We start from the raw sequence: 15734 nt of genomic DNA on the forward strand, positions 1-15734 counted from the left end.
CCTCAATTTTTGTCAAAATTTTCTTGGAAAAAATTGAGGGCCAAAAACCAAACTTCTGCAAATGCGATCAACATGAAACTTTCAGAATCTTATTTTTTCTCCAAAAAATGAAACTTCAGAAAGTTTGAAGCCAATAGGAATCGGTTTACGGGTACCTCTCATACAAAATTGTCGAAGTTTTCGAATGTTTTGTCGTTCAAATTTGATTCGAATTTCTACATTTCGTCGACTGAACGAACCGGTAAACTGTTAGAATTCACAAAATCGTGATATTTTGAAAACGATTCGGATCCTTTTACCGTAATTAGATCTCCGGATTTCAGGAGGCTTTCCTCAATCACAACGAGTCTTGCCAATATTTTCAATGAAATTTTTTGTAAATCATTGAATTGTTTCCTCATAAACCTTTCATCCAAAGGTAAATTGCTATCTTCTTTTGAAGATTCACCAGGAGAATGATTCGAATGGGATGGTTCGTCAAACGTGGTAGCTGTACGATTGCGTTTCGTATGCGGATTTTGTATCAGTTGATCAAATTCGTTGTCAAAATTTTCTTCTTGGAGACTTTCATCACTCGATAGATCGCTTCCAGAGATTCTCGGTCGCTTATTTGAAGGCTCAAAATCTGGATCATCCATTGAGTTATCCGCTAAGTGATCTTCCTCTCTTGAAGTAGAACTTGAATCTAAACCCAAAACACCATATCTGGCTGGTGCTTTGCGATTTCTGCCTATGGTACCATTTCGTTCCATTTTTATAAATGGATATTAATATTACTCCGAAAATGTTGTTTATATCAAATTATTTTTTGTTTCGTATTTATAGTCTTCGAATTTATATAATTAAACAATATTTTTAATTATTTAATATTAAAACGCAAATCAATATTGATCTATTGATATTATTACATTATACTATTTCTATAGAAATCCACAATAACTTTCAACACTATGACATTAATGCAATATTCCTCTCTGACAGTACTGTCAAATTTAATATTTTGGAGGGAAGCAATAAAAATGGAGTATGACATATGAGTGTCAATAATTGTCAATATCTCTTTTAGACATTAATCAAATTCCATACAAACAAATGTCATTTTGTTAAGAAAATTGCACTGTTTAGCAAATAATATTTTTTGCTTCGAATTATATGATTTATTCAAGCTTTAATTTTATATTGCCATGGCAAGAATAAAGCATTTTGATCACAAAGCCATAAGAAATCGTGCTCGTGTACAAAAACATAGATATTTTCAGAAATTGAGAGCCCTTCATGAACAAAAGATAAACGAACAATTATATTCAGTAACAAATACGCTCATTGAAAAAGTGTTTGATGATTATTCTGAACACAAAGCTGAAGATATGCCTTGTGTTAACACATTCGAATCAATTGATAAAAGTATCGAAGTCAAAGAAAAAATAAGACGTTGGGCAGTACACCACCGAATCACTAAAACTGCACTTAATGATCTTCTTTTTATTTTAATATTTGCTGGTTTATCCTTCTTGCCAAGAGATGCTAGAACGCTAATGGGAACTCCAAAAAAGGTGCTTGTCGAAATGTTATCTATTGGAAAGATGTGGTATTGCGGAATCAAAACATGTTTGAATCATGTGTTAGCCGGTATTCAACGAAGTATGTCAATCATTTTGGATTTCAATTTCGATGGCCTGCCAGTAGCAAAGTCCTCCAATAAGGCATTTTGACCGATTTTATCCTCTATTCGTGGTAAATAGTTCATGTTTTTTTCTGCAAAATTCGAATCGTACATACAATTCGAATATAAATATTGATTATTCGGCATATTTAAATATGAATTCACAGGTTTCGAAAAAGTGCCACCTATGGTTATTGGCATATGGTATGGTGATTCAAAACCAAACCTTAACGAATATCTCACACCTCTATATAATGAACTTTTGGACGTGCTTTCGAATGGAATATCTATCAACGGGTGTCATATTGTCATTGAATTTGGCCTTGTGATTTGTGATACACCAGCAAGATCTTTTTTGAAAGGTGTGTTATTTCGCATGGTTCTGACTCAAGTCAAGTCGTAATAAGTTTTCGAATGTACAAAATTTTGTTCGCAGGTGTTGTAAACTTCAACAGCAGATACGGTTACCAAAAATGCAATGTTGAAGGTGAATACAGTACGCAATTTCGAAAGATGTCATTTCCGAATATCGACTCTGAACGTCGAACGAACATGTCGTTTAGAAATAGAAGCACACCAAAACATCACAAAGAAATGTCTTTGCTAGAGAGACTTGACATAGACATGATTAAAGCATTTCCGAGCTCCGACCCGCTGCATTTATTGGATTTAGGCATAACAAAAAGATGTATGGTTGGGTGTACGGTGAAAACGGCTATAATAGAAAATGGGATAAGAACAAAGTTGAGCATGTATCTCGTTTGTTAGAAGCTTGTCAACAATACATGCCGAGTGAGATTCATCGCGCAGTAAGAAATTTAAAATGCTTACGAAAATGGAAAGGACTTGAATTTCGAACAATACTGCTATACGTCGGAATGGTAGTATTTAAGGGTGTCTTGAATAGACAAGAATATTATCACTTTTTGTTGCTCTGTTGCGCGGTTCGAATTTGCTCTTCCGAATTTTACAAAGATATGCTTCCAATCGCGGAAAAGATGTTCAAATCCTACGTTAAGTTGTACATTGAACTGTATGGAATCCACAATATCGGTAGCAACGTTCACCTCTTAGCACACATTGTGGAGGATATGCAAAATTGGAATTTGAAAAATATTATGGATTTAGCCACATACAAATATGAAAATTGCTTAAGACTGTTAGGTCTTACAATAAAACAGGGGCACTTGCCTCTTGAGCAAGTTTCGAGGCGAATCCTTGAAAGCATGCAGTTACGCACAGAGACAAATATATTCGAAAAGAAAAAATTCGAACCTCAAATGTTGTATCAGAGCCAAAGCGGCTCAACAACTTATAATAAGATGCAAATTGCGCCTGATTTAATTTTATCTAATAGACGGGTCGGAGATTCGTGGTTCTTAACAAAAAATGATGAAATCGTGAAGATTGCATACGCGAAGAAAGAAAATAGTGAAAATCAAATATTCGGAATGATAATTGCAAACAAAACTGCATTTTTCGATAATCCAATTTCTTCATCAAAATTAAAAATATTTATATCTGACGGGAAGACACATGACAACCTACAAACTTTTGAATTAAGCTTGATTACTGCGAAAATGTTATGTTTGCCTTATGGAACAGAATTCGTATTTATGCCACTTGAACATTCTATGGATAGTTTGAATTTTAATTAGATTTTTTTACATACATTAATAGGATGCTAATTTAACACATCGACTCAAAATATAAATCTATCAATAAAAAAGAGTTCTTTTGTCGACAAATTCGAAATAAAAGTGTTTTTGAAAGCAGTGAAAAAGGAATAAAATAATGATTCGAATTGTTGACATTGTTAATTATAACTTTATTTTCTTATAAATAATGTGCACACTATTATTAAGAAATGTCTCTCGAATGTACAACGATTCGAATATACGCTGATTTGTCTGCATATGCTGATTCGAATTTATCCAAGCAATACGTTCAGAAACTGGTTCTGGACCGCGCCTACTTGCGTCTTCGTTTCATTTTCAATGAATCCTTCCAATCGTGGTACCACCCGGTTACCATTCATGCGCACGAACAATAATTCGGTTTTCGAAAAAACGCAGGCAGCGCATGAGCTGTCATCCACCTTTAGATCGACACGACCAATTCCATCGACGTGCACATCGATATTCAAATGGAGCGATGTGTGGAGATCTGGATTCGAATGAATTTCCTGCAGAATCATATGATCAAAAACGAAACAATGGAAATTTTGTCAATTTTATTGCATGATTGAATAAATGCTGCTTTTCTCTAGTAGGAACTATACCTTGTTTTCAACCATTTTGCCAGAAATTCGCCAGTTGGTGTTGACCAGAAGATTGTCCTCACCACTGTACTTCACATTTGCAATCAGTTTGCGATCACGGCTGATTGTGAAAGCGAACGGGATTTTCGCTTCATTGGTGATGCAAAGACATCCATCCTTCATTTCCGTGACAGCTAGCGAGTGGACATTGTCCGGGCTTAGCACGATTCGGCGCATATCATTTCGTTGGATCGACTGAAAGTCTCTTCCACTGAGAGTGTAATCGCCGTACACTTTAACGTATACCTTCGACATTGTCTAAATCCAATCGAATGAAAGAAAACTTATGATTTTGCGAAACAAAAAACCATTCGAATGTGTTTACCCAAATTCAGATTTCTTTGATGTGCTCACGAACAATTTCAGCTAAAATCAAAATGCGAATAGCCGCCAATCCGAATAACACCTACAGCAGTGAAAAAAACTAATGAGAATGTTGTGGGACAATTCCAGCTGTTGAATGACCTGCGACAACATATGAACGAGCATAACAACATACGGAAGCCATTCGAATGTACCACGTGTAATATGCGTTTCATTCACATAAACAGTTGGTTTCGGCATCGGTCGAGACACACCAAAAACATTCATGAATGTGAATATTGCTCAGAGTCATTTAACACACTCACCGCTGTAAAGCAACACATTCAGGATATGCACAAGGATCATCTAAAAGCCTACAAATGCGATCAATGCGCCGAGGAATTTGCTTTGCATTTCCTACTAGTGTTACACCATGAATGGCATAAAAAAGCCAAACCGATCATCTGCAGCACTTGTAACATGGTTTTCTTCAATGAACGCAAATTAAAAGCACACATTCGAGACAATCATGCGAGTATGGATCAATCGGATCAAATTCACTATAAATGAATTCATTTTTATCAATTTTTCTCTTTGTTTCTCGTTGCAGACCATTTGTGTGCGGAGTGTGGAAAATCCTTCAAAACTATTCATTCGTTGGCCAGCCTCCAGATGCTGCACACCGAAGAAAAGCCCTTTGCCTGTGATCTATGCCCAAGTAAATTCAAATGGAAAGCCGCATTACGAACTCATTCCCTCGTTCATTCTGGGCAGAAACAGCACGTTTGCGACATTTGTGGCTCATCATTCACAACCAAAGGATCGATGAAAAAGCATAAAAGTTAGTTGCGAAATGATTCAATTCGGTTCTAGCTATATAGTTTAGTTTATTGAAAGTTTACTGACTTTTTGGCTTGTTTTATCTGACTTTTTTGCAGGAATACACACCGGTGATCGACGATATCAATGCGACACTTGCTCGCTAAGATTCTATAGTAACGACCATTTGAAGCGCCACATAAGAACCCATACCGGCGAGAGACGTATGTGCAACAGAAGAATTTTTAATTTTTCTCTCCTTTAAACATTCTCTATTAATGTTTTGATATTTTTTCGTTCATTCATCATTTTCAGCATACATTTGTACATACTGTCCGCGTTCATTTTCGCAAAGCAACGATTTGACAAAGCACTTGCGTTCGCATGTGGGCCAAAATATGTATCAATGCAGTGATTGCGGTGAATCGTTTCGACTTCAAACCGAACTACGAAAACATTCCTACACCCATTACAATAAGGACGATAATTCAGATACGCTCAAAATGGAAGAGCAGCAATAATTATAATATAACATCGATTGTAGTCTGTAGTCGCCTCAATTTTTGACAAAATTGTCAATAAAATATACATGTAAATAAACAATTGTCTGATGGCAGCATGAATCCCAGCAGAGAGCCTTTAAATTTGTTTTTGAAAAATGATTCGAAAAGACATGGTGGGGATTTCGGGTGGAGTTGATTTAGCGGTGGCCGGTTTCTTGTTGAAGCAAAAAGGTATGGCGTGAAAAGTGAGAGAAATATAATAAAGTGCACAAACATACTGAAGATCTTCTCTTTTTCTCTCTCATCGTGTACAGGCTTTGATATTCGTGGTGTTTTCCTGAAGAATTGAGATTTAGTTGACGTTTCGTTACTGTTCGAGTTACTGTTCAGCCGAAACAGACTGGGAAGATGCACAATATGTCTGTGATAAATTACAAATCCCGGTTCAATGCATCGATTTCGTGAAGCAGTACTGGACCGATGTGTTTGAGTGAGTTCGTTTGGCGTTTTATTGAATATGTATTCAATTATAAAACTAAAATCTTTTGTTGCCATCACCGCAGGAACACTATGAAGAAATATCAGAATGACCAGGCACCGAATCCGGACGTTTATTGCAATAAACACATAGAATGTGCCGCATTTTATCGACACATCAAGGAAAATTTAGCAGCTTAAACAGATGCGATAGTCATTACGTCTAACATTAAAGCAGAAGGAAGATATGGATATGGTTTATTGTTTATCACTTCGGTGAAACCGATATTGACATTCTGGATGACTCTATCAACTCTTGATGAAGAGCAAAAACTGTATACTAAATTCAAGGATTATTCAAAAAAAAAAAATTAAAAATAAGAAAACAACAGTTAAAAAATGGTACACAAGAGATTTACAATTCTAGAAGTCAAATTTATTTTTGATTTTGGTAAAATTGTTTCGAATTTTTTGCAAAAATGTTTCACCGCAACCATACGTACTCACGCTTGGAATTTAAGAGGTGGTACGACGAAAAATTCGCCGAGGGTCAAAAAAATTCAATTGTAAGAAAAGAGCTAAAAAAGGTCTTGAGTTTCGAAAAAAGATTCTATCTAGTGTAAATTGCTGTCCGGAAAAAAGTGAAGAGCTAAAAAAAAGGTCAACACATTCATTTTTCAGCAAAAATCGCGTACGGTCAATTTTTTTCAGAGGGGGTCAAAAATACCCTTAATACCCTGCGTGAGAATCTATGACCGCAACCATGTTAATTTCAAATCAGAACCGAATTTGCCTCCATCTTTGCTCCAAACGCAACGAGGATTTCTGTTTTGCGTGGCATTTTTTATTTTCTCTGAAAAGTTTCTTATCCTACTTATCCACAAGGTAAACTTCTTGAGTGATTGAATTTGTGAAAATAATTCGGGAATAAGATTCCAAGTTGATGATGGAATTTCATAGAGCGTAGTTTCAACGCTGACTTCCTCAATATGATTCAACTCAGTCAGTATCGGAAATAAGCTATTTATTCCATCCCATACATTGGTTAGTATAACAGATTTTAAGTATTTATTCTCAGATATGAATTCGAGAACATACGGTTTGATGGTTTTATCTTCAAAACATGAATATTCAAAGCGTTCAAGTTGGCTGAATGTGAATGGAATGTTTGTTATTTTGTGAAATGGTAAATTGAAGTCAATAACATTTTCGAAATGATATCGATCAGCATTTTTAATATTTGAATTAAAATGCATTGTTGGTGATAAACGTTTGAGGTTTGGTAGACTGAGATCTTGAAAAATAATATCTTTTATGCTGTACAAATTTAGTTTCAACTCTTCTAGCTGTGGATTGAGTCTTAGCATCTCTTTAATTTCATTTTCTTCAAAATTCGTTGCTCTGTTGACATTTAATTCACTCCTCTGGTGAATTCTGCCTCCAAAAAGAGACAGTTTTTTCATCTGTGGTATACAAATGGGTGTAAATTCTTCCGAAAAACAGCTAAACCAGATCTGTAGCAAATTCAAATTAGGGAATACAGAACTGAAAGGAAACTCACAAATTGGCGCTTGATAACCATGCAAATCGATGTTCTCAATATTAATGAATGGGTTTCGTATTTCTTTGAATAAAATCATGGGTGGATGTGTCAACTCTAAATGTTTCAGTGTCTTTGAACAATACTCTGCGAGATAATTTTCAATTAAAAATACAAATTCTACAGGCTCGTATCTGCCCTTGTAAGTTGAAAAAAACAAGTGTGAAACAAGATGGCCGAAATTTCTGAGAAGCTTCAATGCTTTGCCACGGTCATCTACATCGACATCTGGTTGGACAAACGAGCCTCTGGAAAATGCATATAATTTAGTATTTTTTTAAAATATATGCAATGTTTTTCCTAAATACCTTTGAATTTCCGAAATTATATGTAATCTTCCTTTGCCATATTTTCGTCTATAGACACCACAAGCTGCTGCATATAGTTTTTTACTAGTATCCGCCAAACTGAGTAAATCCTCCCATTCGAAAAAGTCAAAAATCAGTGTCTTACAATCATCATCGATGGTTGTGAGATTCAATGGTTCTAATAAACTGGATGAGTTGCAATTCATTGTACTTAATTACCAAATTATTATATATTTCATCTATTAAAAGCAAAATATTGGATGATATTCTGGAAAAAAAGACTTTATTCCTCAATAGAGTGAAAGACAAATGTCAAAACTGACATTTCATTCAATTGGTTTATTTCTTTTGTATCTCTCCCCCTATGTTTATTACACATTATGTGTGTATATATATTCACGCATGCTCATATGCTATTCACTCATATGAATTTGAGAATCTAAAGAATCTCGAATGAGTATTTTATTTGAATATTCATCCCACCGTTATTTCATATTTAATTGAAATTCTGTTGCTTTCATCTTGCTGTTTTATTTATTTTATAGAAATGTATGATAAATTGTGTTACAGTAGAAAATTTAACATAACCTTAATTCAATTCAAATGTTAAATCTCGCAGAAAATGGGCAATTTATGTGTTTTTACCCTATCACTGCAAGAAACAGCTAAATGTTGTACTTAAATAGCTCTTCGAAAGCCTCGGCCTCCCCTCTGGCGCGTTGCCATGTAGAGCCGAATGTAAAGAGTCCATGATCTTTCACGAGAACGCTATACGTAGTGGCATTTTCATGGAATGCTTTACGAATTGCGTCCAGCAGTGCATTTTCGTCAGACACCTGTTTAATGATTGGCAGAAAAACATTACCGTATTTTTCATTTGTTGCTCTATTCCAGATTGCCTGCGTAAAGAATATATTTATGTAAAATCTAAATAGACTCGATTTGAATTTTCTGTACAAACAAACCTTTGTGTTGACGTTTCCTTTAGTTTCGAACACACCAATTTTGTGTTTTTCGGCAAATCGCCTTGCATTTTCTGAGTGTGTATGGACTACAGCCCGACAATTATTGATTGGAAACTCGAATGCACCACCACACAAACTATCACCAATCAATAAACAATTATTAGTAATCCACAAAAATTCGTTCAAAGAATACAAAGTTAACTTACTCTTTGAGTTCAGTCTGAACACTACCAATGAAAATTTGTTTGATTTCGTCCTCCAAAATTCCACAAATACCTCCAGTCGGCAAGTAAAATATGTCTTTTTTTGTGTGAATAGAAACACCGCCACCATTAACCGTAATTAACCCACGTGCATAGAGAACTTTCGACACATCGCAAATAATTTGCTTATTGACCTTGACAAAAAATTTAAAATGTAATATTTTTCATTTTAAGCGTATACCAGTATAATGGTTAACTCACCGTTGCTTCTGCATCAAAATCAACTGACATTTTTTACATACAATTATTTTATTATCAATCTTTTAGGCTGCGTTACTAAACTCTTACTCGTGAAGTGTATGTAATGAACAATTATGTGTAGTGACTGTTATCAACTGACTTTTTTCCAATAGGGATTACAATTTGAAAATTTGACAACTTGGCCGTATTATGGTGTCAAACGCGATTGATGTCTACTTCTAATACAACACTTGAGTTAAATCGGTTCGGCTAAATGTACCATGTAAATAAACAATTGTGAGGTTATGTTTACGTTTTGTTTTGAAATATTTTCATTCGCCTGATGGCAGCATGAATCCCATCAGAGAGCCTTTAAATTCGATTTTAAAAAATGATTCGTAAAGTTGTGGTGGGAATTTCGGGTGGAGTTGATTCAGCGGTGGCCGGTTTTATGCTGAAGCAAAAAGGTGAGGCAATAAAATTTCAGGAAAACTGTAAAAAAGTGTACAAATATTCTAATCTCTCTCTCGCTGTGTGTGTAGGCTTTGATGTTCGTGGTGTTTTCCTGAAGAATTGGGATTTAGTTGACGAAACGGGCTATTGCTCAGCTGAACAGGATTGGGAAGATGCACAATATGTCTGTGATAAATTACAAATACCCATTCAACGCATCGATTTCGTGAAGCAATACTGGACTGATGTGTTTGAGTAAGATTTTTGGCATTATTTGTATTGACAATTTCAATCGTAGAACAGAAATAATTTTAATCGGTCGCCACCACAGGAACACTTTAAGGGAATACCAAAATGGTCAGACACCAAATCCGGACGTTTATTGCAATAAATACATAAAATTCGGCGCATTTTATCGACACATCAAGGAAAATTTGGTAGCAGATGCAATAGCTACCGGACATTATGCCCGCACATCGTTTGGACAATTTCTGGAAGATATTCAACCAAATCAAAGTACTTGGAACAAAAATTGAAATTTGAATGAAAAACTAAATGTCGAAATTGATTTTCAATAATCCAATTTTTTTTTGCCAGATGTAAAATTGCTACGAGCCGTTGACCCTCGAAAAGACCAAACATTTTTTCTGTCGCAAATACCTCAAGATGCCTTACGTCACACCATGTTTCCAGTGGGTTCAATGCTCAAATCAGATGTAAAGAGATTAGCCCACCAAATTGGACTCGAATCAATCGCACAAAAGCGTGAAAGTACGGGTATTTGTTTTATTGGCAAGCGAAAATTTAGTGATTTCATATCAGATTATGTGGATCCACAACCGGGTGATTTTGTCAACATAGAAACTGGTGAAATTGTAGCAAAACATCGTGGCATACACAATTATACAGTTGGTCAGAAGATTTTGTTGGGTGGACAAAAGGAAACGCTATTTTCCGTTCGAAAAATGTGTGATAATAGAACTATTTTAGTGGCTCCTGGTACAAATCATCCACGATTATTTTCGGATCTGTTTTATACGGAGAAACCACATTGGATCGATAGGTCGCCATTCGATGGGAATGCGGGTGTTGCAAAGGCTGAATTCCGCTTTCAGCACGGCCATAGATTAGTTACGTGCGAATTTATTGAGACCAACGAGCGGGGCGGTGGTCTTTTAGTCAAGCTGAATAGCCCAGTCAGAGCGATTTGTGCTGGACAATTTGCAGTGTTTTACGATGACAATGAATGTCTTGGATCAGCAAAAATACGAGCAACTGGACCTTGGGTTAGGAATACCACCAATGAAGAGGGTATTGAAAGTGAAACTAGTGATGATGAAACTATCCAATTGTCAAAAACAGGGAAAGAAGAATCGACGATGAAGGAGAAAAAACATCCAGAAAGAGATGGCGAAAAAGTTTACAAAGAAGAAGGGGCAAGCTGAAAAAAATTAAAATCAATTGCAAAGTCTAAAATTGACTAATGGGCTTTGGAACATTGTTTTTGTTCTTTTGAAGTACAAGAATAAATAAAAACCAAACACATTTTATATCAAAATCTTAATTAGTCTCAAATTTATTTCGTATGCTTAACATTAATATTCTTGAAGCGATCGATGTTGGAAATATACAAGCCACAGGCTACTCGTTATTTGTTTTTGTTGTTGTTATTATCATTATTAAAGTTTAAATCAAAGTCTTCGTTTTGTTGTTGTTGTTGTTGCTTATACTAAAAAAATTATCTAAATTGATTGTCTTAAAAAGCTAAATAAATAACGATGCGTGTGTGTGTGTGTTGGTTGCGTTTGTGTGTGATATTCGAATTGATCATATTAGCTCAGCGCATTAAAACGGTTAATCCATCCAAGAATTTTGTCAAATCGGATTGTTTGATCTGGGCAATTGAAGTTTCGAAGAAATCCAGCGACACCGTTGCATTCGTATTGGCGGCCGCTTGTTCGAATGCTTTGCCGAAGAAATTTTTCGTTGCATCCTCAAAAACGGGTGGAATACCGATCATCAGATAGATTCCCAATTCTAAATCGACTGGACAGCACACAATTAACGGAAGTTCGGTTCCTTTTTTGCTACGCGACACGGACACATAACTTTCGAGCAAAAATTTTGTCAAAATCGATAGGCCGTGAGGGCAGGAAAAGTATGGATTCTCCTCGTTCAGGACAAAATACAAAAATCAATAACTACTAACACTGTCGATTATAATACGAAAAGTGACAGGAGATTGATACAGGCGACCCTACACGGCATACTCATCAACCATGTTGAAATGGTTATTGAATGTAGTCACTAATACAAATACATAACAACAACAGAGAAAATATTTGACAGTTCAATTGTCATTTCTCTGTTGGCAACCGTTAGTTCGCAAAAACGCCACGCAGAGGTGCTACTGGTATTCTGTGCTTGTGTGTTCTAAATTTCCTCCATAAGCGATATGTAGGAGTTAGTACTCTTTGACAAAAATGGACCGGCCGAGCGAACTTGATTGGCTTGCAACGCTGTTTGCACCACTTTGAATACGGCGCATAAAAAATGTTTGGCCTGTTCAATGCCTGCATCGAGTATTTGTTTATTTTGACGGGATTGACTGTCGAGCGCTTCGAGGAAGCAATGTTCGGGTGATCGATCTTTGCGAATCGATTCGAGAATCGCAATCGTTGCATAGTGAATGGGATCGCAAATTGTCCCAATGTACGTAACGACATAGCAATTGGAGAGAGCATACGTATCTTACGGCACACAGACTACCTCAAGATTAAAGATAAGCTCATGGACAAACAAATCAGAGCTCAAGTGCCTCAAATGTGCAAGTTTGCAAACAAAGTGGCTGATCAATTCAACAACTCAACCAGCCGTGCAAACTTCATCTCGTCGGTACGCAGCGAACAAAACCAAAAATTTAATATTAAATATTGACAAATTGTTATCTTACATCTCTACAAAATGTATAGAAATAATGATTTTTATCCGTGATTTTTACACAAACTTTAGAATAAGTAGCAATATTAACTGTGATATAGCCATCCATTGAGTTGGTGATTAACTTTTGACCTGCCATTAATTTATAATTTATAATGGAAACTACCGTTTATGTTGATGTATTTGCAAATATTGTAAATTAAATTTTTTTTTCTTATGTCTTTCGGTCTCTACTAAATTACAAATTCATAACTACCAACAGGGACTTGTTAGATTAGACGAAAAACCTTTCTTCAATGTATCACCTCTGGATAAATTGAATGATGACTTTTGCAGTCATTAGGGCCGTCACTACAGTGTTAACGCTTCAGTTGGTCTTTCATTTTTTACACGTTTAAGTTAGGCTATATTGGACCGTTTACATTCCGATAGGGAGTGACATACATAGTTTTTTTTCTTGTGGAGCTGTCAAATTATGTGTCTGTCAATGTAAAGTACATGTGTCACGTTGTACTTTAAGCATTTGCATATCTGTCACTTTTGTCTTGAATTTTCAAAGCAATAAACAGTAATCGGGTACGTGCTCGTCATTATTATTAATCAATTAGTGTACAGATATTTGAAATTTTATTATCACAGTCGGCGACAGCAAGCGCGAGTGACGAAAGCACCTCTGTGCTGAAAGTCGAACTCGCTATATATACACGCAATTTCGAACTTCTTTCCTAAGAGGCCATCTGGTATGAGTGAAGTATCGCTAGAAAGCCCCTGGCTCATAGGCCCAGAAAATGCATTCAAACTTGATCATCGACCAACCGCCTCCATAGAAATAGCCACTTGAAAATTATGTACAATTATCAGTTTTTCCCATTTACCGGGTGTTAAACGCGGCCCGTTCATCTTGAAACATGTTTTTTCTGAGTCTACTTGTCGAGACCTTTCCAACAAGCCCAAGAACGTCGAAATTGGACCATCCGTTCATGAGTTATGACAATTTAAAAAATTTCTTTGGCGTCTCCATCAATTATTCTGAGATAATAGTTTTGTCTGTGTGTCCGTCCGTCCGTCCGTCCGTACTTTTTGCCCGATCTTTTTTAAACTTTCAGGCATTGAAGCATATCAAAAACTAAGACTTTTTTGTTCCGACATTTTTTGATTTGGCCGCCATCTTGGCCTTGGCCGGCCTTCGAAAATTCAAAATATGGGCTTCTTTCCAATGATCACTGTGCCTAGCATAGTCGACCGATTTCAGACTTTTGGGTATCGTTGGAAAGGTATTGAGGCCAGCTTTCAAATGACATGTATTTTATTTTGAAAAAATTGAGTTGGCATGGTCTTATGGGCAGAAACCCAAAAAAATGGTGACCTGGCCTTGCATAAATCGACCATTTTCTCGAAAACGGCTCCGACGATTTTTTTAAAAATTCTTTGGAATTTAGCCTCAAGTTAGAGCTAAAATTTGACATATAGATTATATCTGGGAAAACTATGTTTTTTGAGATATAGCCATTAGAAGTTTGAAAAAACATGAAAAATCGACAAAAATAAACTAAAACTCATTTTTGTTGCCGTTAACAATGGCAAAATCATAACCAAAGTGTTTTTGCGTTCAGATGAATAAAATTCCTTCAGATACCAGCCCCTCACCAAGTCTTTTTATTCCACGCAATCAACAAAAAACACAAAAAAGTACTTTTCATGAAAAAATCAAAATCAAAAAAATTCATCATGAAAAAACTAAACATGTGATAGTTTCTTAGTATAAAAGCGATATGTAATTTCACCAAAACAAAATGTAATTTTATCTGTCTGTCCAAAAATCAAATTTTCTAGCAAATTTTATTAAACGAAAAAAAAAAATTAAATTTTTTTTTCCTCCGGCGTGCGACTCGAACTCGAGTCCACACGCTCATGAGTCTGCTTTCGCACCTACGCGCTGATTTTGCCTTATTCAAAAAGGCGACAATGCTGGTTTTAACTACAACATTTCATGTTTCATTTTCTTCACTTTGTGTTTGTTAAGGGTTAGTTGGTTTTGTTGAGAAAAAAAAATTCGGGTACAAATCAACTGATATCAAATAAAAAAACTTCTTTCGAAGTAATTCCTCGTGACGAGAGCGAACACAAAACAGCTGATATCAATTTTAAAAAATCATTTCGGAGCGATTTGGATTTGCTTTTTTTGCATTCTTCCGACTAATTTCAGAATCGCTCCGTAATGATTTTTTAAAATTGATACATTTTCAGTGTATTATTATATTAAATGTGCCGTGAAAAAATCTTGGTTTAATGTTCCCTCCAGAACAAATGGCCTTAATATAAAATCCATTGCTCCTAAAATTCATGATTCGATTTTCATCTGTATTATTTTATTATTATACTTATTATTATTTATTATTATTATATATTACTGTTTTATTCACCTCAAAATCATTTTGCATCTCCTTTATTCATGTGCAATTTAGGAGCAATGTAGATTTCATGTGATTGTAGAAATGTGCTACGGTATGTACAAAAATGTGCCACGGGTTGAACATTTTTAAAATCACGTTGAATCTACATTGCTCCTAAATTGCACATGAATAAACGAAATGTTTTACATTAACCACTAAATAACACAGTCCAACAAAATTCGGGTTATGGAAAAATGACGCACAATGGCATATCAACATGACAAAATGGGTCCAAAAATCAATTTTTTCTATTGAGAATATCTTTATGGATACTTCCAACATCACTTCAGATAATTCAAGCATGTTTTTTATTATTTGAGTGAAAAAAAAATTATTTTTTTTAGAGAAAATTTGATTTTTGGACCCACTACTTCGGATTTTGTGGACATTGAGCCAAATAATGTCATGACAGGTGATATATTTCAGATTTGGCTGTACGGAATTTTAAAGCTGACGTTCTTACCTAGAAAATATGGATAATGCGATC

At 35.4% G+C, this 15734-nt stretch overlaps 4 protein-coding genes across 4 annotated transcripts; 2 read left to right on the forward strand and 2 right to left on the reverse strand.

The window, feature by feature from the left end:
* Positions 1-3461: 3461 nt before the first annotated feature.
* Positions 3462-8300, reverse strand: LOC129572435 (uncharacterized). Its single transcript, XM_055452402.1, has 4 exons — positions 7994-8300; positions 4309-7933; positions 3945-4241; positions 3462-3848 (listed from the first exon to the last, which is right to left on the reverse strand). Exons 1-2 carry the CDS (start codon positions 8197-8199, stop codon positions 6835-6837), a joined length of 1305 nt encoding a protein of 434 aa, XP_055308377.1. The 5' UTR covers positions 8200-8300; the 3' UTR covers positions 3462-3848; positions 3945-4241; positions 4309-6834.
* LOC129572436 (zinc finger protein 211-like) lies at positions 4124-6485 on the forward strand. Its single transcript, XM_055452404.1, has 6 exons — positions 4124-4821; positions 4897-5127; positions 5225-5329; positions 5421-5839; positions 5923-6098; positions 6172-6485. The coding sequence occupies exons 1-4, from the start codon at positions 4461-4463 to the stop codon at positions 5624-5626; spliced, it is 903 nt and encodes a 300-aa protein (XP_055308379.1). The 5' UTR covers positions 4124-4460; the 3' UTR covers positions 5627-5839; positions 5923-6098; positions 6172-6485.
* Positions 8301-8551: 251 nt separating the features above from the next.
* Positions 8552-9538, reverse strand: LOC129572437 (probable methylthioribulose-1-phosphate dehydratase). Its single transcript, XM_055452405.1, has 4 exons — positions 9423-9538; positions 9165-9355; positions 8959-9094; positions 8552-8892 (listed from the first exon to the last, which is right to left on the reverse strand). Exons 1-4 carry the CDS (start codon positions 9450-9452, stop codon positions 8659-8661), a joined length of 591 nt encoding a protein of 196 aa, XP_055308380.1. The 5' UTR covers positions 9453-9538; the 3' UTR covers positions 8552-8658.
* Positions 9539-9731: 193 nt separating this feature from the next.
* Positions 9732-11341, forward strand: LOC129572434 (mitochondrial tRNA-specific 2-thiouridylase 1-like). Its single transcript, XM_055452401.1, has 4 exons — positions 9732-9868; positions 9944-10109; positions 10186-10370; positions 10452-11341. The coding sequence occupies exons 1-4, from the start codon at positions 9793-9795 to the stop codon at positions 11297-11299; spliced, it is 1275 nt and encodes a 424-aa protein (XP_055308376.1). The 5' UTR covers positions 9732-9792; the 3' UTR covers positions 11300-11341.
* Positions 11342-15734: the final 4393 nt, after the last annotated feature.

The sequence above is a fragment of the Sitodiplosis mosellana genome, unplaced genomic scaffold (assembly GCF_009176505.1).
Source record: "Sitodiplosis mosellana isolate CC-2019 unplaced genomic scaffold, AAFC_SMos_1.0 Smas_scaffold_4950, whole genome shotgun sequence".
NCBI classification, from domain to species: domain Eukaryota; kingdom Metazoa; phylum Arthropoda; class Insecta; order Diptera; family Cecidomyiidae; genus Sitodiplosis; species Sitodiplosis mosellana.

What these genes read in the sequence shown, in the direction of transcription:
- LOC129572436 (XM_055452404.1), top strand. Translation starts at nt 4,461, where the DNA reads ATGAACGAGCATAACAACATACGGAAGCCATTCGAATGTACCACGTGT. An exon ending in ATCGATGAAAAAGCATAAAA is followed by an intron (nt 5,128 to 5,224) that starts GTTAGTTGCGAA and finishes ACTTTTTTGCAG; the next exon opens with GAATACACACCGGTGATCGA. An exon ending in AACCCATACCGGCGAGAGAC is followed by an intron (nt 5,330 to 5,420) that starts GTATGTGCAACA and finishes CATCATTTTCAG; the next exon opens with CATACATTTGTACATACTGT.
- LOC129572435 (XM_055452402.1), bottom strand. Translation starts at nt 8,199, where the DNA reads ATGAATTGCAACTCATCCAGTTTATTAGAACCATTGAATCTCACAACC. An exon ending in ATAATTTCGGAAATTCAAAG is followed by an intron (nt 7,934 to 7,993) that starts GTATTTAGGAAA and finishes TGCATTTTCCAG; the next exon opens with AGGCTCGTTTGTCCAACCAG.
- LOC129572437 (XM_055452405.1), bottom strand. Translation starts at nt 9,452, where the DNA reads ATGTCAGTTGATTTTGATGCAGAAGCAACG. An exon ending in ATTTTGATGCAGAAGCAACG is followed by an intron (nt 9,356 to 9,422) that starts GTGAGTTAACCA and finishes TTTTTTGTCAAG; the next exon opens with GTCAATAAGCAAATTATTTG. An exon ending in AAGGAAACGTCAACACAAAG is followed by an intron (nt 8,893 to 8,958) that starts GTTTGTTTGTAC and finishes TTCTTTACGCAG; the next exon opens with GCAATCTGGAATAGAGCAAC.
- LOC129572434 (XM_055452401.1), top strand. Translation starts at nt 9,793, where the DNA reads ATGATTCGTAAAGTTGTGGTGGGAATTTCGGGTGGAGTTGATTCAGCG. An exon ending in TACTGGACTGATGTGTTTGA is followed by an intron (nt 10,110 to 10,185) that starts GTAAGATTTTTG and finishes TCGCCACCACAG; the next exon opens with GAACACTTTAAGGGAATACC. An exon ending in AGATATTCAACCAAATCAAA is followed by an intron (nt 10,371 to 10,451) that starts GTACTTGGAACA and finishes TTTTTTTGCCAG; the next exon opens with ATGTAAAATTGCTACGAGCC.